Raw genomic sequence first — 22,631 nt, forward strand, 5'->3', positions numbered from 1 at the left:
TCACACTACTATCATACTACTATCACACTACTATCACACTACTATCATACTACTATCACAGTACTATCATACTACTATCACACTACTATCATACTACTATCATACTACTATCACTCTACTATCATACTACTGTCACACTACTATCATACTACTATCATACTACTATCACTCTACTGGTATACTACTATCATACTACTATCATACTATTATCATACTACTATATTCATTATGTAATTTAATGGCTTTGTACTAGTTTTGTACCACACAACTTAGTTGGTTACAGTCTTCTTGTACAGATCATTACTGCGTACCAAGTAATACTAATGCAAGTGTAAACTTAAGTTTCTAACAATAGGCCTGAATGATTAAAAAATGTTACATACCCCCAGATACTTATGTTATAAAAGCTCCAATACGCAGACAATTGGATCTGTGCCTCAGTGCAACTTCAATCAGAGGATTGGTGGCTTGATCCCCGGCTCCGGCAAGACACTTAACCACAAATTGCTCCCACAGGCTGTGCCTTTGTTGTATGAATATTAGTTAGTCCTGATGGGCAGGTGGCACCTTGCATGGTAGCCCTGTCTGTTGGTGGAGATAATATCACATAGTCTACAAATGTAAGTTTTCACAATTTTGCTCTTCATGCTGTTTTATTGATATTGGACATACTGAAGAACCTTGGAAAGACTGACATGGGTACATCTGAAGTCACTATACTCTACTGAGGTCAGAGCATCAGCTAAGGGATGTCTATACAAACAGCGATCACTTCTTTGCAGGACTGTGTTTGCAGTTTAATAGTCAAATATTCTGCAGTTTTTCATCACTTTTCCTTTTTTTCCTAATAGATTTAGGCTACATATGATCTTAGTCAAAACCTTCTAATGAGGCTGGTTTTCCGTCTCTGCACACTGATCATGTACATGTATAATTATTGGGGGTGTGCCTATCCTTGTGGAGCTGCCATAAATTGAGCTCATGCACTGTATGTATGCATGTAGGCTATAGCTATGATAGCATGTCAAGTATTAACAGCCACGGCAAGGAGAGGTATCTTAGCTTGTAAAGCCCCATCAACTTACAGAAATTGATGAACTAAACGTGGCATGTGGAAGAGTACATGTATTCATCTTGAACAGGGCCATGCTCAGTACATCATATAAAGGGTGACGAGGTCTAGGTGTTTTTTTATTGCAGCTACTGTGCCTAGTGCAGGAATATTTGTAGGCCTACTGTTTTCGACATAAAAAAAAGTGCATCTATTTGTTTATTTATTTGTAACATTTTAAGCGTGTATTTAATACATATTTTGAACATTTAATTTAAAAGAATGGTTTCATTAATTTGTGTTTGGCATTTGGGCTGGTCAAGAGAATGTAGCGTGTCCTCAGTGTGTTTTTGTTTCTTTGTAAAACATAACTCTGGTACACACGCCAACATGGTAGGTGGTGGTAATGCACCTTAACGCTGGTTGCCACCAGCCATCGAACTGAAAAAGAAGAAGAAGAAGAAGAAGAAGAAGAAGAAGAAGATGCTGTCCCTGGGACGTCATCAGGCCGCGCCGTATCGTGGAAACGTGGGACGAAGAGGGCGCGAGTGAAGAGTCCCCACGTGAATCGGTGTGAACATGGCGTCGATTCAAGAGCCAGAGGTCCAGCTCGCTCAGAGACTAGCTTCCAACGAGAAGCCCATCCGGACCAAGGCTGTGAAGAAGCTGAGGAAATACATTAATGTCAGGTCCCACATCGCGACAGGTAACGTAGACTGTCCGCGCTACGCAGCTAGTTAGCTCTGTCACAGCTGGCTAGCATCAGCTCAAACGCTAGTAATAACTTGAATTGGGTAGCACGTTAACGAAACATGTATTGTTAACAGCGACTGGTTGGTTCAAACCATAACTGGTTGAAAGGGAATTGGTCCCAGTCTGATGCACGTGTGGTGTTGGTAGCAACACTTGGTGAACACGTGTAGCTGTGAGGTGAAAGGCAGTTTGTGTGTAACTAGTTAAGTTAACTAGCTAATGTAACAGTTGAGCGTAATTTGCATTGTCGCCACAATAACCAGAACAGTAACCTTGTTACAGTATTTGTTGCAAAATAATATTATTTTATGGTTACATAAAAAGTTCTGCAGATCTGTAACGGAAGATTTTGTCCACTGTCAAAATACGTTGTAGTTGTCTAGTCCATAAAATGTCTTTAAAAAATGGCCGCTGCTGTATTTGTATGCAGTGTAGTCCTGGACTCGGGACATGTCTCACACAGTCTTGTGTCCTCTTGTGTAGGTGGATTCACAGGTGATGAGCTGCTCAAGCTGTGGAAGGGTCTGTTCTACTGTCTGTGGATGCAGGACAAACCACTGCTCCAGGTATGCTGTGCTACTGTCTGTGTGCATGGCTTGCACACTCGTATCATGGGAATGGGAGCTGCTGTGAATACACACGGTGCATTTCATCCCTTTTCAGGCACACAATTAGTCCACTGTGGCTCAGCGGTAGAGCACGGTCGTCCAATCGGAGGAACGGTGCTTCGATCCCCGGCGCCGCTTGTCCATGTCAAAGTGGGCAATACACTTAAGTTAGTTAGTCAGAGTCCTGGTGTGCAGGTGGCACCTTGCCATCAGTGTATGAAAGTAGTGTTAAAGTGTTAAAGCTAGTGGTGCAACGGATTATACAACGCGCGGCTCGGATCAAAGATCGGATCAGCACAAAAGGAAAAAAAGGGAGCAAATATAATTTACTAATTGAGGATCATTGATGATCCATGTTATTGTTTGATTATTGCAGCTGGTCTACAAGGTCTCCAGACTGTCCCAAAAATCATTCAAAATGTTGTCCTTTTACTTTGTAATGATCATTTATTATGTGTTTTTTTTCTTTAAATAAAAAAACTAAATTCAAATGATAAGGAAATAAAAGATTGTATTTTTATGGATTGAAACAAATCTTGTCATTGGTAGTTTTAATGATGTATTATAATCTGTCATACATCCCTCTCTGATATCTATTTATGTTGTAAAAACATCTATAAACAACTGAGATTACATTGACAGTGGTGCCCTCCCTCCCGGGTGGGTTAAGTCCCCGGGAACGAAAGGTTGGGCCGCTGGTTGCTGTAGAGGTCACGGACTGAGCCGCCAGCCTCTTTAAACGTGTAGAGAATGTGCCCGTGAGGTCCAGCCAGCCTCAGAAGGGTCAGAATATCTTTGGTTCATTATGAAGCTGTCGAGCTGCTGCAGTCGAGGTAATTAATGGGAAACACTGACCTCAGAGTTGTAGTGACGGCATCTTGATGAAGAATGAAAACCTACTCTGAGTCCAAATCAGAGATATTTAAAATTGTCTGTCATAAATCCAAAACTGTGATTATAACCGTGTTCAGTCAGTCGCCCCTCTGCTGCCTGATTCAATGTCTCTGTTCATGCAGTCTTCACGTTTCTTCTTTAGGAGGAGCTGTCCAACCAGATCTCTACCCTCATCCACAGCTTCCATGATATTGACGGACGTAAGTTGCCCACGCCTGATTTCATAATGTGGTAGGATTCGATTTGAGGCACATAAGAAAAGCTCTGCAGCCTGTTGCACCAGCTGCACACGAGCTCTCTCTTCAGTCAGGGTGTAGGTTCCACGCTCAACGAGTTGGGTTGATACCAGAGCTGTGTCGATATTTGGTTGCACCAAGGAGAGGAAGATCTTTCTTTGTGACTCTGGCATTAAGTCCACTCTTACCAAAATATTGTTGCCAAAGTAACGTTTTTACTTTCTGTGGCCAATCAGTGAAAAGCACTCTTTATGCTGCAGTTTAGAGAAGAGGTTCTAGTCTAAAATAGTTATTGTTAATCGCCAAACATCAACCAAAGGGAAGATGAAGTAGAGCAAAGCGTTATGATCAACAGGTTGTGCGAACACAGGGTATTATAACGGTAACGTTACACTATTAATGGCCAGATGAAATTATTATGTTATAACAGAAATCATGATAATTTACACCGGTAAAATGATTAAAGTAGTATTTGTTAATGAGGAAGTTATCTAACCAGATGTTTGCTTGTGACTGTGGCACAGAGGATATACAGTACGTGTTGTTTTACATGTTGTGCACTTTATTGTGCATGTTGACAGAGTGCTGAAATGATTTAGTAGCAAAGTCATAGTGCCAGATGCACGTTGTCTTACGCCTAGCCTGTAGTATGTTGTTACACACATTTAAATGTTAGGAGCACTTAAACTCCCACTTTAGTTAGTAATTACGTTCAAACAAGGCTACTTCTGAGCTTCAACATAGCTGATGCAACCCGGTGCTGTACTTTCATGATGATGATGATGATGATGATGTGCCGTTTCCTGCAGAGCTGTTGTACCTGGAGAGCTTCCTGCAGACCTTCAGGAGAGAGTGGACTGGTATCGACAGGCTGCGCATGGATAAGTTCTTCCAGGTTAGTGTGGAGAGAATGCTGGTTTAGAACTCGTCGATCAGTGAGCCATAAAGCTGATTATTAATCACTGTTATCAGAACTTGGTAGAGTTGCACCGATGACACTATTTTATTTCAAAACAAGTACTTACAATTGAGTACTTGCTAGGACAGATATGAGTACTTAATTGAAGCATTACAATTCTAACAATAAGTATGAATTCCTCACGATACCGTTCCTTAGTCGGAATCATATTAAGTTCTATAGTTCGCTTTGCATTGGTTATTGCTACAGGCCTTCTACACAGCACACATATTGATGTTTCAGGTGTAAGAATGATTAATGGCTGAATTCCATTTAGCTGTTTCATTTTTCTTGGTGTTGTGCATGCAGGCTCACTGTCGCCCTCACGGGACACTAGAACAGTCATACTTGGTGTTGGCATCATCAGAACTTGATCCGGTATCCACCGCTTTGCAGATAACAAGCCGGACCTGTCAAATCAATTCCTCCTCATATGAGCTCAATGTGGATTTCACGTCCTGCCAAGAGCTGTTCACATGTTCCCATGTCTGGTCTCTATCTGAGACTCCATATTGGAAAACCCAGAACCCAGATTAAAAACTAATTTCAAGAAGATGAGAATAGTTGGGGAATATCTGGGGAAAAGGTAGCTGTGACTCTCACAGAGGGGGCGTGTCTGTGTGACTCACAGAGGGGGCGTGTCTACAGCACCAGACTTTAAATCTCCACCTCCTCCGTGATGAAGTGAGCGGTCAGTATTTTCCTCTTCATAGAGGAATGATCTTCATACTGAAGTGGTGCGTGAGGGGATTTCATAGCGTGGCTCAAGCACTTTAACCTTTTCAACCAGATTTTGAAATCCTTTGTTTTCCACACCGGAGTGTGGCCTCGTGTCTGCAGCAATAAAGACCCCAATAGATGTTGTAATAGCTTTAGCCCGGTCTGATTCTGACGCTTTCTAAATGCCCCGATGATACCTTGTTGTTGATGTGGCGTGGCCCCCGTCGCTGACAGACCAGGCTGGTGGCGCTTCATATGTGTGGACATGCCCCATGTTTTGCCGTTGTCGTGTGTCTTTCTCGTTGAACGGGGGGCTTCTGAAGCTCCTCTGCTCGCCGTGACTTTCACCATCAAATGCTTTTAACCTGCTCCACTACTACTTTATATCTGTTCACTGACGCTCTGCAAAGATATTTAAAGACGTATTACCTGAAAACATACGAGCGGCAGTAAAACTGTATTTTACACTGTGATTAAGCTGGAAGAAAAGGTGCAGTTAATCCGCGGCTCACGTGTGTTGAGTGATCGACCACCAGCAGCCAGGCTCATATCCTGCTGGTATCAACACCTGATAATAAGTAACCAGTAAAGATCAACACGCGCATTACAAGAGGAGCAGAGTACACGTCCTCAGAACTAACCGGGCACGGCTGCACTTCAACGCAGTTCCATAAAGACGCCAGCTGTGTAATCTTTAAGTTATGATAATTGAGAGATTTTGGATGTTTTACGTCTCAATAATCCAAATGACTCTTTTCTCTTCTCTTTTGTTAACAGCTGGTTCGCTTCATGTTCAGACAAACCTTTGAGATGCTGAAGAGGACAAACTGGGAGAGCAGGTAATGTACTCAAACTTAGTCTCCAAAACCTTCGAGTCACCTTCACGTCGTCTCCTTCAGGAGTCAATAACTCTGTACCACACCTCCTCAGTGCGATTACCAGGTTTCTGGAGCTGCTGACGGCACACGTCCTGCAGAGCGGCAGCGGGGCGCCCAGCGGGTTGCAGTTCCACATCCTGGACCTTTACATGACCGAGCTGGCAGCTGTGGGTTCAGCAGAGGTACAGCACCGCCGCTGTCTGTTGGGGTTTAAGTGTGTCATTGAGAGCTGATGTTCTACAAACACAAAGTACTATTTACAAATGCGTACAACCATGTATGTGTCATTTTGGGTTCTCACAAATGCATGTTCCACTGATACCGAGCAGCATGTACACACGCAACACAGTCAAACCAAAGCACACATTACAGTCTGACATTCTACACCGCTACGGCCTTCCCCTACTCACAGCGCTTCTGACAGAACAAGCTGAGCTGCCAAATCACAACACGGGCACACATTTGAGTTCCTGGAAGTAAAAAGCTCTCTCCGCCCGTTCTACTAATGCCTCACATGATCTACAGAAGTAAACATCACAAGAAGATGGGCTATTTCTACATGTTTGTTCTTAATATCTGTCATCGGAGCCACCGGATCGGATTCTGGTGGAATCCGATGACATCATGCAGGTTCACCAGAAACTCCTTCAGCTCAGAATCCAGCTACAGCAGAGACCGGTCCACCGTGACAGACCCAGATCTGGCTTCACTGCAGCCTTGGACCTGCAGTCGGAGCTCCGGAGGGAGGAGGAGGCCGACTGTCAGACCTGCTGCAGTAGAATGAGAGGTTTTCTAAAGGGACTCTGGTGCTCAGAGACACTACCACTTTAGTCCACAGGGACCAATTCAACTTCAAATGAAAGTTCCTTGTAGTAACTTTAATGTTTTGAAAAAATCATGTGCTTAGCAACTCCTAGTAGATCTCTATACACGAGTAATTAGATCCATTCAAAGAGCACTGCAATGGCAAATGGACAACTTTATGCCTCCAAGTGAATGTTTGAAATAACGTGAAGAACAGTGTAGAGAAGTAAATATAACATCCTATCAGATGAGTTCATGAAATAACAATATGCGTGGTTGCTTCTTAAATCTTCTGGAACACTTATCCATGTCCTCCACACCTCGAGACTTAACTACTGCAATATACGTACGGCACATCCCCCAGAACCATCAACGGACTACAAAGCATCCAGAACTCAGCTGCCCGTCTGCTCTCCCACTCCACCAGAGACACTGAACCTCTCGCTGCTCCTCAGGGGCAGCCTACTGCTCCCTGAAGACTAGGGACGGGTCAAATGCACAGAACAAACTTCCCCACTGCGGGACTAATGAGGGATCGATTCATCTTTAATCTTAATCACCCCAGTCCTTCAGAACCTCCACTGGCTCCCATACAGCAAAGAATCCAGTTCAAGACTCTCCTCATCACATACAAAGCCCTCCACTACCCTAAACCCCTTCATACCTTTCTGACCTCCTGCATCGACACGCTCGCAACCTCAGATCCGCCGATGCCAACCTCCTTACCCCCCCTACTCTGTCCAAGCATCGGACCTGGGGGGACAGGGCCTTCTCCATCGCTGCCCCTCCCTCTGGAGCTCCCTCCCCCAACACCTCAGACATTCTCCTCACTCACCATTTTCAAAAATCATCTAGTTGAGTTATGTAGTGTCTTTTTACTGTTCATTCATTTGTTTATCTAATGCTTTGACTCTCTGTTTTTACCATGTGCCTTTTGAGAACCTTAGAGCGTGATACCAGATCCATGTTATGAATACAGCTGTTTGCTGTGTTGTTACCCTGGAGGGTTTCCAGGTCTGAGTGGTCTGATGAACGTTGTTTACATCCTTAACAAGATGAGAGTGGTTGCATTGTGATGCTGACATCCTTTATTGCATCATGACCTCTGCTGTATATGTACAGTAGATTCAAGCTGCCTGCGTCCAGCCTCAGAGCCTCCAGCATGGCTGTGGATGCTGTTCTTAGCCACTGATGCTGCCTCTCTAGTTGTTGTGAGACTTCCACTCTTACAGTACGTTTAGTTTGATTCCAGCTCCTTGTTATGAGGAAATGCAATAATGCCACAATGATCCTCGTTTCTTTTCTTTTCACAGCTCACTGCTGATCAGAACTTGATATTCATCGAGCCATTCTGCAAAACGGCAGCCAAAACCAAGGAGTAAGTCCACACCGGCTCACCTCTTCTGCTGCAGTTATTCTCATGCTCTCTTGCACTTGTGCAATGTAATAACAGAAGTTACCGAGCAGTTAAAAATAGACAATGCCACTGCCCTGCAGAACAGGATGTTAGGAGTCTGTATCCCAAGTCTTTATTTCATTGGAGATAGTCTTTCATGTTGTTTTCTGTATGTGATGATGGTGCAGCTGGAGTTCTTGTGGATAGTGTGCGGCGCCTGTCAAATTTCAAAGTGGCTTTGCAGTTTCTGATCGGCCATAGTAGAAAAGAACCATAGACACACGTACACTACGTCTCTTAATGCACAGCAGGGCGCATGTTCTATTCTCTTAACATCTTAGTTCTGATGGTAAGTTATTTACCTCCGCCTTAATAAAGGTGTTGGACGACTGTGGAGGGCAGGGCCGTCCTCCAGTCGGAGGATCGGCGGTTCGATCCCCGGCTCCGCTAGTCGCACGTCGATGTGTCCTTGAGCAAGACACTTAACCCCAACGTTGCTCCTGTAGCTGAGCCTACGGTGTGATTTCTGAATTGTAATGTAAAACCAGTCGCCCATATACGATCGTATCACCAGTAAGCACAAGCTGAATACAGAGTACTCCTCTCTGACATCTGACTGGAACATCAAAGCTTCAGTGGCAGGAGATTCCAAACTATTGAACGGTTGTTTATGTTTATGTAATATAAATCATTTCTTCTGTACTTCAAAGGTCCAAGTTGACTAACGCAGCTTGTTTTTTTTTTTTATGTTAGATCTGGTGCTAACCACTTCCATCCTCTTCTTTTCCTGTCTGTGTCGCCAGTCGGTCTCTTTTCAGTGCCATCTGCAACAGCATCCTCAGCACCATCATTGACCAGGCCCCTTTCGCTATCGAAGATTTGATGAAGGAGCTGAAAGCAGCTGAGCACTCAGACTCCGACTCGGGACAAGCTTCTGAGGAGAACGACGACAACGAGGAACTAAATGAGAAGATCAGCAAACCGGTCGCCAAGAAGCGGACATGGAAGCAGATCAACGGTACCTTCCCAAAGAAACGCATAAAATACAGACTGCATGTTTTTTGCCCCGAAGTGCACAGGATTAGCTTAAAGTGGACATGTTTGTAAAGGGGGTGCTGGTGGTGGGCCGGAGCTGCTGTTAACTTGGGGGCTAATCACCATCACTTTAATCATCAGCTGGCTGACAACAGCAGCAACAGGAACTTGGCCTGGGTGTCTTCAAGGGTCTTTGAGTTGTAGCATTTATTCACTGACTAATAGACTGTACACACGCTCTCTCAACTTGACACGTGCTAACATTACACTGAGTTTGTAATACACTGGTTTAAACCCAGACCGACACGCTGCTGACAACCTCTCAGCTAATCTAAATGATGTGGTGCAGACTTACTGGGGTCTGTTCTGCACAGACACTGCACTGTGATAAACTGTGGATTTAACCTGTGTGTGGATCGGGTTATCGGTGCAGCTGGGCGACTCATTAGGCTCAACAAACGAGAGGTTAATGCCATGCCGGCGTAGTGGTATCAAATGTAGTCCACAGATTTGTGGACTTTGTCAGAGGGGCATAAATGTGCTTCAATGGCTGCCGGCCCCGCAGTCTATCTTGTTCCTGCATCCTGTGCAGACCATACAAACAAGCCACAGCACGTTTCCCCCACAGCAGAGCGGTGATGAGGGGAGCCTCAGTGCTGACACGCCGCGGTGGAGAGTCTGACTGTAGACTAATATACTGATACAATGCGTCATATTTAGTTGTTCATCCATGCAATGTTCTCATTGCTATTGACAGAGACGGTAAACAGTGTGTGTCACTGGATATAGTAGCAGGTGCTGTTTTTAATGAGGTAAATTGTGCTGTTTTTATTTCAGGCAATATACCAAATGAAGATGATAGTGATGATAGTGATGATGCTGAGCTTCTTCACGGGGTAGACTCGGACACAGAGGGGTCATGTGATGAAGACGTTGGACAAGTCCTACAGGTGAGGACTTTTTCTCTATTTCTATTCAATGTTGTTCTTTTGGGATTTATGTGTTGGTCACACATTTCACTGTTTTATCTTTGATGCATGCCACTTGTTTTATGCTCTTCATGTAAGTCAAACTACCTCACTGATGAGTCCTGAAGCCAGCAATGACTCAGCATTTTAGTTCCACTCAAAGTCAATGGGTTTCAAGTTGGATGCCTGAATTAAGATCTGTGTTAAAACAAGCTTGAGAGATTTTAGCATTTTGTTCCACAACATAAAATACTTAGGTATTTACCAAACTTGTGAATTCTAAAGATTGTATTGTACGTGTCTTAAACAGACGGTGGCTAAAGGAGACTACGTGCTCACTTCTGTCTGTATGTCATCCCTGCATCACTCGATGGTGCTGCATGTTATAGCCAGGCGGCAACCTCCGGCTCTGCCGAGTGACGCCAATGCAAGTGTCTTAAGGCTGCATTCTCTCTAGTGACCACCAGGGGGCGACTCCTCTGGTTGTATAGAAGTCTATGAGAAAATGACTCTACTTCTCTCTTGATTTATTACCTCAGTAAACATTGTAAACATGAGTTTATGGTCTCAATCTCCAGTTTCAAGTCTTCTTCAATACAGCATGATGTTCATTTAGTAAACTATGGTCCTTTTAGAGTCAAACAGACCATAAAGCAGGGAAGGCACGGTAGCTTTGTTTAAGTTTAGTTTCAGAACAATGGTCGTTGAGAAGTTGTGAGGATGGCACGCACCTTCCTCACTTGGTTTATGGACCCCATATCAAAAACAGTGCTCTGCTTTTATTCTTCAACATGAATCCTAAGGCGAGCAGTCTGCAGCTCCTCCTGGGTCAGCTGTCTGTTAGACCATAGGAACGGTGGTATTACAAGACTGACGTATTGCTGTATATGATAAGAAGTTTGTGTTACCAAAAACTCCTGACGTAACCGTCCCCATCCTGTTTCTCCTTTATGATCTTGGTCCTCAAAGGGCATTAAATTCATCCCATATCTATCAGTGGACGGCAAGTTGGATTTGTTTACACAACTCTGAGTTTTTTCGATTAACTATAGTCAGTGTTTTCGATGTATCCAGAATAGACATTTTGTCCAGAAAAGCATTGCTGCCTTTCCAGTTCCTCTTGATATATATCTGCAAAGGTGTAATTTCCGTTCTCTTTAACAATGTGTGTGACATCATCCTTCACTGCAAGACGTGAGGAGACTTTGGGAGAGCCACATTGGTGAGGAATTGCTCGAGGATCCATGGAGAGCTGTGCTTGACTTGATGCATACCTCTTCCCCTGGTGCTAGGCAGAGCTTGACACAACTCCAGATTGTTTTGGCCGAGGCAAGAGTGGTACAACGTAGACCTTCCATGCCCTCTCAGTGAGCGTCAACCAGCAGATCACTTGCATAAGTTCTGGTCCTGTCCCAAACTTGGCACATTTTAGTATCAATACTAAATGTTTCAAAGAGAAACCCCCCCCCCCCCCCCAGTCCTATATGTGCCTAATTTAAATCTTGCCCCTGAAACTCGCTCCTGTAAAGACAAAGCTTCTGCAGTCGTAGCTTCCTCTTCTGGGAGGAACAGGGAGGAACAGGGCATCCTAACTTTACTAGAGGTTGGGTGCAGGGAGTTTGGGAAGGTACCTTTAACAGCTGTAATCATTTGAATGATGCCGCTGTCCCGTGCTTGTATACATTTCTAATATATGCTGCAAACAAATGTACGGCGGGTTTAATGGAAAATCAATTAAAAAAAAGTCTAAACTTGAACGGCAGAAACCCCGTGTGAAGGATGCAAACAGCAGTTTTCAGCTTGTTCACATTAGCTGAGGGAAGAAAACCAATGTGAAAACTGGTATGGTTTTGAAAATGTCTTGTAGAAATGCAAAGTCTTCTATTTATTAAATGTGCAAAGAGATTAAGGGGAATTGCCTGAAAGGGTTGATTATTGGAAGTCATTCATTCCCAGGATCTGACTTTCTGTTTTGTGGATCAGTCAAAGTTTATCATGCAAGCTTTTTCTGTTCAAGAAGAAATAATTTGAACAAATATTCATGAGTGTGACTTAGATGCTGGACGTTTAAAATGGTGATGAATTGGTTTTGATTTCTGAGTATTTATGTTTTTCAGTTCAACTATGCCGCCCTGGCAGACAAGCTGTTTGAGTTAGCCAGTCGGAGCAGCACACCCAGCAGGAACAGACAGAGACTCTACAAGATCACCAGAGTGTGAGTAGATGCTGTGACACTACACTTCACCACATAAGGAACTGCAAACTCCGATTGCAGTTCTAAACCAGAGATGGGAAGGAGAGCCAGCACAGAGGCTCCAGATTGAAAACTTTGTTCCACAACATTCTTGTCAAAGTGAGCGTTCTAGGCCGACAGCTCATCAGTACCACAGACTCGAGGGATTGGTGGAAGTGCTTTAGCACCCCTGGCTCTGGCTATAGGCACCAGAGATCTGATGCTTTACAGCAAACACTTGGGACATAACGTTAGCACCATGGTCTGGTTGAATGAAATGGCGAACCGAAGGTGGTACAGAGTTTCACCAATCCCTTCACTACCATGTTAGCTTTGACAGAAGGTGGTAGAATTACCTCAGGGTATCCAGTGGCTGCGCACACAACGTCAGGAGATACTGGTAACCAGATTCTAACTTGGGCAACGGACCTACACAGTTGATGAGTCTCTCAAATGGCTCCCCCATTCCAGGTATGGCATGAAGCGGAGCTTGAGGCATCGCTTGGTTTGGTTTCCAACCAACTGTTGTGCATGGCAAGAGTGGCCATGTTTAGAAATATCACTTCTCCAACCAGGCCAGATGGAATGCTTCAGTGTGCTGTAATAGGTTCTGGTTATCAGCTGAAGGAGCCCACATGAGCATCCCATCCTCCCAGTAGTACCGATCTCATCTTTAGGCAACACTGCTGCAATGCACTCAGCCAAGGAAGGGCTGACCATCTGAGCTGCTGTGAGTGGCTCCCTGCCAACCTTTATCTGGCTACCAGAGTCAACCGGTTAGGTGACCAGACTGAACAATGTCACCTAAATGGACTCGGTTACAGGAGAGTTAGTGGACAGGTTACTCAGAAGACACAGATTATAATGTCCACCAGGTAGAGCCATAGACATGTCTGTTAGCTCTACCAAATGGCGAAAGTGTTTCCTGCTGATGTTGTTACTCGTGCCAGACAGCGCTGTGTAACCAGGATGATCCACTGATCAACCATGAATGATCTCTGCCTCAATCTGAACTCATCAATGTTTCCTTCTTCTTCTCTCACCCTGGTGTGTTGAATGGCAGACTGCGTGATCTGAATGAAGGTAAGAGTTGATGATCACACTCGCTTTAATATTTATGAAAACTGAATTGTTCTTGATTGTTGACCTCGTCCTGTCTCCTCTCAGGCATCTTCCCTCAGGATGAGTATCCAGAGGAGGTCTCCACAGATGAGGATGACGACATGTTTGGCAGCAGGAAGAGGATCAAGAGAGGTCGCATGGAGAACGATGAGAGGGTGCCAGGAGCCAAGAAAATGAAAGGTATCCCATGTTAGCACATTCACCTCCTGCCTCTGCAACATTTTAAATCTGCTGTTGAATTTATGGATCTCTGATAACCGACGAGGGCAGTGAATCAAACGAGCAGTGGAACATGTTCTCTGTAGGGCTGTGCCACATCCAATCAATGTCAGCAAACATCCCAGAATGATTTAATGCAGAAACATTAAGATATCAAACACGTATTACTACTTTACAGTTAAATAGTTAACATTTATTCCAACATGAAAAAAAGCAGTAAATAACACTTTGACAAACTTTCTTATTGTTGTCACCCTCACAGGTAATTCAGTATAATATAATAATATATATATATCATATAATAATATTCAGTATAATAATATATATATCATATAATAATAATAATAATCATCATCAGTATAAATATAACGTGTATTTATTGAGATGCCCCTATGGACCTTGTTATAGGAGGTAAAGATCAGGAGAAGTAAACATGAAGTGTAATTATGAATACTGATGTTAAATTAAGCTATGATGAGTTTTCACTGTTCATTTAACATCTCGTTCTTTCAAAGCAGTTTTCTGTCTGCAGTATGCAGGTGTTGTTTTGTGTTGTATTTGAATGTGAACAGTGTTGACGTTGCATAAATCTTGAGGATCCAATGAGCTCAATGATATTCATTTGTGATGCTGTTAGTTCACACAGTGAGACCATTTAAAGAAGAGATGAAACCTGTTGTGACCTCGAGGATAAACACAGCCTGATGAAACCCAACGAGCACAAACTAGAGACCCTCGGAGCATTCGGACATTCAGAACGAACAGGTGGTTTGCTTCAGTTGCAGCATTGAATAAGATGGGCCTGCATGTGTCTTATGTCTCAGCGGTCATTTCATGCCATTTAATGTCGGGCTCTTGATTCTGAGGAGACACCACCGGGTAGTGATGGCGAGATGAAGCTTCATGAAGCTTTCCATCCAACTGGTTCACTCATGGGCCGAAGCTTCATCTGCTCTACTGCGCCATCAAGTGGACAATACATGTAAAACAGGCAGAGTGATTATAATGACACCATGGCTTTGGTGTTTGACGCTTTGAATTGAATGAATGAATGATTGTGATGCTCGAATAGTTTGCAAACAAACGTGCAATAAAGTCCCAAGTCCACAAGATATGAGGAGGGATCTGTTGCGTTTCGCTGCCTCTTATATTTCCAATCGCACGCCAAACCCGTGAACCATTCCCTGAATCAGTCACGTGGTATGGACGAACGTCACCACATACGTCATCAACACAAGCCTCCATACGCGCTTCACTAAAATCTCCCTGGATTACTCGACACGCGCTTCGAAGCCTCGACACGGAAGCACACATCACTACTACCGGGTCACTCATCACTTCAGGAGGGATGCTTGCCTCATTAAACTGACCAAATCTAATTATCACCACAGGTTAAATGACAACCATACCTGAACATAGCGCTGCCTGTGACTGTTAAATGTCCTACATCTTGTCCCGAGTCTGTTTATCATAACTGGAGAACTACATTTAGTCTCCTTGCAAAGCTCTTCATGTAATGACACATATTTGATCTGTGTCTCTGCTCCTTCAGGGGGAAAGAAGGAGGCTTCCACACCCGACAAGCAAAGCAAGGACTCGGTGAAAGATGACGGTGAACCAGCTGATCTAACTGCAAATGAAAAGAAAAAGAAAAAGAGGAAGAACAAGAAGAAGAAGAAGAAAGCCCTGCAGGATGGAGGTGTAGACGGATCTGGACAGGAACAGACTGTGGCTCAAAGTACGACTAGAGAGACTGGAGGAGGTCTGGAGTGTTCACAGAAAGGAGATTTGGAAAAGGAAGCACAGACGCACAGCTCCCTCACATCTGTAAAAGTGACGGAGGCAAAGACTCCAGAGAGCCAGTCAGAAGCTCTGCTCCTCTCTGAAGTAAAGGAACAGCCTCCAGTTCCTGTCACTGAAGAAAGCAGCCAAGCCACTGACTGCACCAGTGACAACATGCACCAATCTGTAGAGACCAGAACGAGGCAGACTTCTGAGGTGACGGAGGCAGCAGAGGAGCAGCAGGCTCCTGTTGGAACAGAGCCAAATGAAGCAGTCTCAGGGAAGAAGAAGAAGAAGGGCCTGAAGGTGAAGGTACAGACGGAGGAGATTGTGACCAAACTGCAGGTCAATGCAGAAGCAGAGATCATTCCAGTAATTTTTGAGGAGTCGGCAGAAAAAAACACTGCAACCACATCTGAAAGTGATTGTCCAACACCTGCCAAGCAGCAGCAGAAGAAGAAGGGCCCAACAGCTCAGAAGAACCTCAAGGAGGTGCAGGTGAGTGGTGTGAGCACACCTTATGAGGAGTCAGAGGGAGGTGACCCAACCGCTGGACTTGAGAAGCCAACTGATTCCATCACCCCATGTGATAAGAAGAGGAAGAAAAAGAAGCTCAAGGCTGATAAAGGACCAAAGGTTGAGGAAGAGGGAAAACACACAAACGCTGAAGTCAGATCAGTTGTCGAGGAAGCGTCACAAGATGCCACCACAGCGCCACTTACAAAGAAGAAGAAGAAAGGCAAGCAAGAGGCTGCATCACTTGATGGAAACACTGAAATCCAACTGAAGAAGAAGAACCTGAAAGAGTGTCAGACTTCAGAGGAAGAGGAAGCAGCGGCTGTGGATGCTGAGAAGCTGCCGTTTAAGATCACCAAGACAGCACCAGCTAAGAGAAAGAAGCTGGCAGCAGCCCAAGTGGACGTAACGGATAAAAGCCAGCTGCAGGTGGTTTGCATCGTTGACGCAGAGCTCACATCGGGTGAAACTGAAGTGGTCTCTTCCGCCGGGAAACCGAGGAAGAAGAAGAGGAAGATCCCCGTGGTCTTTGAGTACGAGGCCGATGAGCTGGAGGCTGCAGAGATCAACGGGGCTCCAGAAGAAGATACCGTGACCCAGAAGTCCAAACCAGACAGTGTGAGTGTTTAATAAGGTTAAAGGGTTCAGGCTATCTGATAACATTGAGACATAACTCACCTGTAAATTAATTTTCCCTTTCAGGACGTTGGAGAGTCCTCCACTCCTCTTCGCACTAAAAAGTCCCAAAAGAAGGCAAAGACTTCCTCCGGCTCGGCGTCTGACTTCGTCACCTTTCAGAGCAACGCCACAGTCCCAACACCGCTCTTCTGCAGAACCAAGAGGAGCCCCAGCACCCCGCTGTCCAGCAAGAAGGTGAACGTAAAGAACAGTCAGAACTGAGCACCAAAGAAATGCTTTAACAAACCTGTCGGTCGTGTGAAAGTTAATCATCTGCAGGTTTTATGGTGTTCGCTCATTAAAGATGGCAGATGCAGACCTCATGCCCTCAATGTTGTGTCAAAGTTTCCTTGTGGCATCAAATATTGATATTTTTCAAGGTACTCAAACTGAAAGTCAGAAGTTCCAGTATTGTGTCATTGATACTGAGGTCACAGATGGAGCTAAGCAACGGTAACGTCCGTAGACCGGACGACACGTCTCCACTTCCTCCCACGCTACAGAAGGGACGCCAACGTAACCCTAGTGGCCCTCTGGTCATCTGGGACAGACGCTGCCCGTGGATCGTGGTATTTAGGTCAACCGCCCGAGCCCGGCCACAGCGCGTTAGCGTGAGCCACCTAGCTGCTGCACTAGCATTCAGCTACTTCTCTCAGAGCAGCTGTCAATCGTGACATCACAACTCCTCTGTCAGCCTTGAACAACTAGTTAAACCAGAAACGTACTCAGGGGGCGGGGCTTATGGCCGGCCACCAGGGGGTCAATGAGGTGTCCTGTAGCTTTGTTAATTAGGATAAACTAAGTCATTCAAAAACACTATAAAGGCAATAATGCTGCTGAGCCACTCTGTGCGCACACACACACACACACAGTATTGTGTTTCCATTGCTTTGGAGCAGTGGTTGTTAAAATTAGATTTATTATAATTGCACTACGTGTTGTAACACGTGATATTGGTGTTCAGGCGTGTTTGAATGGACAGAATTCATGCAGAAAGCGGTGCTGAAGCTGTGTGTGTGGACGGAGATCGTTTTAGTTCTAAACTCTGGCTCTAAACAGAAACGTGTTGGTGTGGATGGAACAAGAGACTGTTTGCCCAGCTGTGTGAGGATGGACACACACACACACACACACAGCTCTCACCCACTATAAAGGTTTCTGTGACGTCGATAGTGTTTTGGTAGATACATGTGTTGAGCATGATGGCAGACGGAGGAAGACCGTGTCAACATCCGCTCTGGGTGTTATTCCTTCATGTGTTTTGTGCGGTGAGCTAGTGTCTGGCTCAGTGGTAGAGGACTTGTCAGATCAGTCCATGTGTCCTTGGGGAGACAGAATACTGGGCCTTAGGTGTCTGTATGGTTGGATAGTTCTGATGGGATGGGTGAATGATGACCTGTAGTGTTAAAGAGCTTTGAGTGGTCAGAAGACTAGAGAAGTACAAGTACAGTCCATGTACCATATCAGATGATGCTGTCAGCAGGTTTTCCTCGGCACATTTTCGAGGTATTGGAATGTAAATCTGCTCCTCGGTCCAGAGCTTTATCCAAACCTGAGTATGTTATCAGCTGAGTCTTTAGTTCACCGGCCTGTTCATTGGAGCAAGTGTAGAATCTACAGAGAACTAAGAAGGTACGATGATGTGATTAAAGAAAAGTCCACAGCAGATGTTCTACCCAAAAGCTGATCAGATTTACTCTCCTTTCATCTCTATCTAGAATAAATGAAAACCATTATTATGTAACCGTGTGTGACTTCTTCTCTCTGTTTGTATTTCACAGAAGAGTCAAAGTCCCAAATCACTGTCCAAGAAGGTGACCTTCGGCCTCAAGAACAACAAGACGGCTGGTAAGAGATGGGACACTGATATTTATAACTGTTAACAAAGTTGTTTTCTATGTTAAAATGAGATCACTAGTCAGAACCTAACGGACGTATTTGGAGCAGAATCTCCAGTTCATTCTGCAATTGTAAGAAATGGCTCTTTGGACAAAACAATGTTGCTAAATACAAATGTACAGAGTCCAAACTCACAAGACCAGAGCATAAAGAGTCACAGAATCAAATAAGAAAAGGCTGTTTAGTTAGTTAGTTGAATTGAAAGCAGTGGTTTGTATAGAAATAATATACTCCACTAGTTATCTGCCAGCTTTAGTTACTTTGCAGATTCAGATTTATAAGATAATGAACTTCTAGATGAATATTATTATAGATGAACCTCCCAGCAGTATATAAAGTCACTACAGTGAGCTGTTGAACACCTTTGAAGTTCAGTTAATCTCTTCTTCTTCTTGTTTTGCTGTAACAGCTTTTGTAACGATGTAACATTTACTTTCCCGTGTCCTGGTGCAGAGTTTCGGAAGACTGATCGCAGCCTGCTTGTGAATCCAGACAGCGCGTTGCGAGTGCCCTTTGACCCCAAACAGAAACCCAAGTTTGGGGTCTTGAAGTCTCCGCCCACACCGCTCATCGCCAGAAAGACCCTCAAGGCCAACAGGACCAGCACCACTACTCCAAAGAGTACGCCTAAACGCAGACCGTCAGCAGCAGACTTCTTCTAGCGCTGACGGGCTGCAGAGAGAGATGCTGTGTGTTTGTACTTGCATCTGATATCAGTGTTACTTTCTGCCTCATTGAGCGGTTCAATGTTTTAATAGTTACTATTGCTGTTTGTCCAATGTAATCAACTTTTCAGTTAGTGTGTGATTGAGTTTGATACCGAACAAAATAAATTATATTTTAGGGGGAAAAAATAAACAAAATGGTGAAACATCAACAGCTGTACTACATTGTCTCATTACTTCAGTCAAACTCAAGACCTTCTGATGCAAACAGGACGAATGTCAGAGTCAAAGTAAAGAGTGGTAAAGTGTACCTCTGTTTAGCATGGATCATGTTCTCATTAAAGAAGTGTGGTCCAACACGACCAACGCATTTCAGACCTTCAGCCTTTCATGTGAATGAGGTCAGTCCGTCAACGCAGCGGGGTCCAACACATCCCTGTAGCCCTGTTTCTGCCACGGCTACACGCTGCTGCAGAGGCATCTCAAGCAACGCATGCAAGACTCCAATCAACATGTGGTGAACATATCGTCGTGTGTGTGTGTGTGTGTGTGTGCGCGCGCGCGCTTGTGTTCACGTCAGTCTCAAGACATTCTTGCATTTCATGAACCTGTGACAGCCTGCTGTCCTGCCTGTAGGATGCTGCTGAAGTCATCTTGTGGTAGAAATATTGCAGGTACAATGCATGTCAGCTAAACAATGTGTGATTAAGTTAACGGTATAGTTCTGGTCTTTGAAGTGGGGTAGTCACTGATCTATAGTCGGTGTATTACCAAGAATAGACAGCCCCAGAGTCCCAGCACCCTAAACAAAGGTCCACATAACGCATCAATACCAGTTCAAGTATATTGTGGATATATCAATTTGTACCTTGCAGTGAGACCGCTGTTCACTCTGTTTACGATGGCGAACTGAAGCAGTTATCTCTGCTCTCGCCAAAGCTATAGATACCATTGAAGAGTAACATCTGACCTCTCAGAACATCGCTTTGTCTGTTTGTGTGTGACTTTGGTGAATCTGAACCAACAAAATGTAGTAAAAGCATAACAAAATGATTCATAATTTAGTGATCCAATATTAAATACACCAAGTTTTACAGGAATATGGTAAAGAGCGGGGTTGTGTTGTGATTAGCAGCAGTGGGGTTCTGTTGAGCGTGTTGCAGAGGGTCTGTGACAGGAGATGATGGTCAAAGGAATGGCTATACTGGTCCTGTTGGGAGAGCTGAGGGGTGAGGAACTAGAGGACGGAGGTGGAGACTTGACAGTCTTTCGTCCCCACATGAACTAGAATTCTCTAAGGAGAGAGTGCAGTACATTCTGGAGTTTATCCAGGATGATGGGGACAGTGGCTCCTGGGATACAGTGAATGGGAACGTTTATGAACTATATGTTACGGCTATGGAATCTCCAATGATCGGCGTAATTGGGGGGAAGACGGGAAGAGGAGACGGTGCATGCAGACTGCTTGGACAGGATGGTGGATTTTGAGTAATCTACGTCTGCGCAGGCGAACGGGTAAGGAGACGAGGACGCCCCGGGAAGGCCTCCTGAGGATCTTATTATGACCACCTTCAGCATCGTATGGAGGACCTTCCTGGGATGGAGCCTTATCCAACAGGATTGTGTAGCCGTTGGAGAGAATTAAAGGAGATTCCGGAGAATCCCCAGCTGAAGCTCTCTTTTGGGCACAGCGCACCACCTCTGTCCAGGACAGCTAGGTCCATGGATTGTGTCTTGGTGTGCTGACTAGAGAAGTTTAACCGTTAGCTAGCACCTCTTTACTAGATGATCAACCTGTCTTCACTAACAGGCCAAGTACCACAGTCCTTCAGATTAGCTGTAATTAAACCTCTTCTTAAGAAGCCCACTCTTGATCCAGAGGTGTTGGCTAACTATAGACCGATCTCTAACCTTCCCTTCCTCTCTAAGATCCTTGACAAAGCAGTCGCAAATCAGTTGTGTGACTTTCTACATAACAATAGTTTATTTGAAGACTTTCAGTCGGGATTTATAAAGCATCACAGAGACAGCTCTGGTAAAAATAACTATTGACCTTCTAATTGCATCAGACAAAGGACTCGTCTCTGTTCTTGTCTTGTTAGACCTTAGTGCTGCGTTCAACTCCATTGACCATTACATCCTGTTGCAGAGACTAGAACATTTGATTGGTATTAAAGGAACCGCTCTGAACTGGTTTAAATCCTATTTCTCTGATCGATCTCAGTTTGTAAACGATGAAGCCTCGATGAAGACCAACGTTAGTCATGGAGTTCCACAAGGGTCTGTGCTTGGACCAATCTTATTCACCTTATATATGCTTCCTTTAGGCAATATTATCAGAAAACACTCCATAAACTTTCATTGTTATGCAGATGATACTCAATTATATATATCGATCAAACCAGATGAAACCAACCAGCTCGCTAAACTGCAAGCATGTCTTAAGGACATAAAAACCTGGATGACCTGTAACTTCCTGATGTGAAACTGAAGTACCATGTACTCAGGAACTAAATTGTACTTGTGAAGGTAGTTTTAATTCCTCATACTTTTTACCTCCTACTTGTGGAGATTGTTAGAGAAAAATCATTACTTTCATGTTGTTAAATTTGGATATGTACACACTACTTCTTGTTTATTTATTATTTCATGCGTTCCTAATCAGTTAAGAGGCTGGTGGTCAGCTGGTCCCCTCCAGCGCTGTGGTGGTCAGCTGGTCCCCTCCAGCGCTGTGGTGGTCGCTCATCATGACTGTTCAAAGCAGCACAACGCTTTAGCAGGAGACGATGATGACAGCACGGCTGGTGTTATCCACACATGTGAAAGGCCACTAACGTTAATGTGATGGCTTTGAAATAGTGTCAGCAGAAGCTAATATCTAATATCTACAGACATATATATATATATATATATATATATATATACTGATACAAAACACTTGTAGAGCCAGGAGGAACACACAGAGAACACAACAGTATTCCTATTTTTTTGTAGAATAGGTTTATTTATCTGAGCAATTTTTTATATGCAATTATTTATATTTTATTTTATTTATTAACTATGCTCTTTGTTTTACATGAATACATGACTTGGCACAACTTGATCAACAGAGTCTTTTTATCCAGGCTGATCCGCTCCTCGGGGGGGAATTGGTGATCAGGCTTTCATTCTCTCTGCCTACGAGCTCTCCACTGGCTGCAGGACGAGCGGGAAGAA

At 44.2% G+C, this 22,631-nt stretch overlaps 1 protein-coding gene across 1 annotated transcript; it reads left to right on the top strand.

Moving 5' to 3' along the window:
* The first annotated feature begins 1,561 nt into the window (after positions 1-1,561).
* On the top strand, positions 1,562-20,522 carry rrp1 (ribosomal RNA processing 1). Its single transcript, XM_031870019.1, has 16 exons — positions 1,562-1,757; positions 2,288-2,370; positions 3,449-3,506; positions 4,352-4,437; positions 5,998-6,059; positions 6,151-6,280; positions 8,216-8,280; positions 9,102-9,316; positions 10,171-10,283; positions 12,419-12,516; positions 13,598-13,617; positions 13,702-13,836; positions 15,428-16,791; positions 16,876-17,046; positions 18,633-18,699; positions 19,204-20,522. Exons 1-16 carry the CDS (start codon positions 1,631-1,633, stop codon positions 19,410-19,412), a joined length of 3,003 nt encoding a protein of 1,000 aa, XP_031725879.1. The 5' UTR covers positions 1,562-1,630; the 3' UTR covers positions 19,413-20,522.
* Positions 20,523-22,631: the final 2,109 nt, after the last annotated feature.

Source organism: Anarrhichthys ocellatus, unplaced genomic scaffold (genome assembly GCF_004355925.1).
Source record: "Anarrhichthys ocellatus isolate YVR2014 unplaced genomic scaffold, GSC_Weel_1.0 scaffold50, whole genome shotgun sequence".
Taxonomy (NCBI): Eukaryota; Metazoa; Chordata; class Actinopteri; order Perciformes; family Anarhichadidae; genus Anarrhichthys; species Anarrhichthys ocellatus.

What these genes read in the sequence shown, in the direction of transcription:
- rrp1 (XM_031870019.1), top strand. Translation starts at nt 1,631, where the DNA reads ATGGCGTCGATTCAAGAGCCAGAGGTCCAGCTCGCTCAGAGACTAGCT. An exon ending in ACGTTGGACAAGTCCTACAG is followed by an intron (nt 10,284 to 12,418) that starts GTGAGGACTTTT and finishes TATGTTTTTCAG; the next exon opens with TTCAACTATGCCGCCCTGGC. An exon ending in CTCTACAAGATCACCAGAGT is followed by an intron (nt 12,517 to 13,597) that starts GTGAGTAGATGC and finishes GTTGAATGGCAG; the next exon opens with ACTGCGTGATCTGAATGAAG.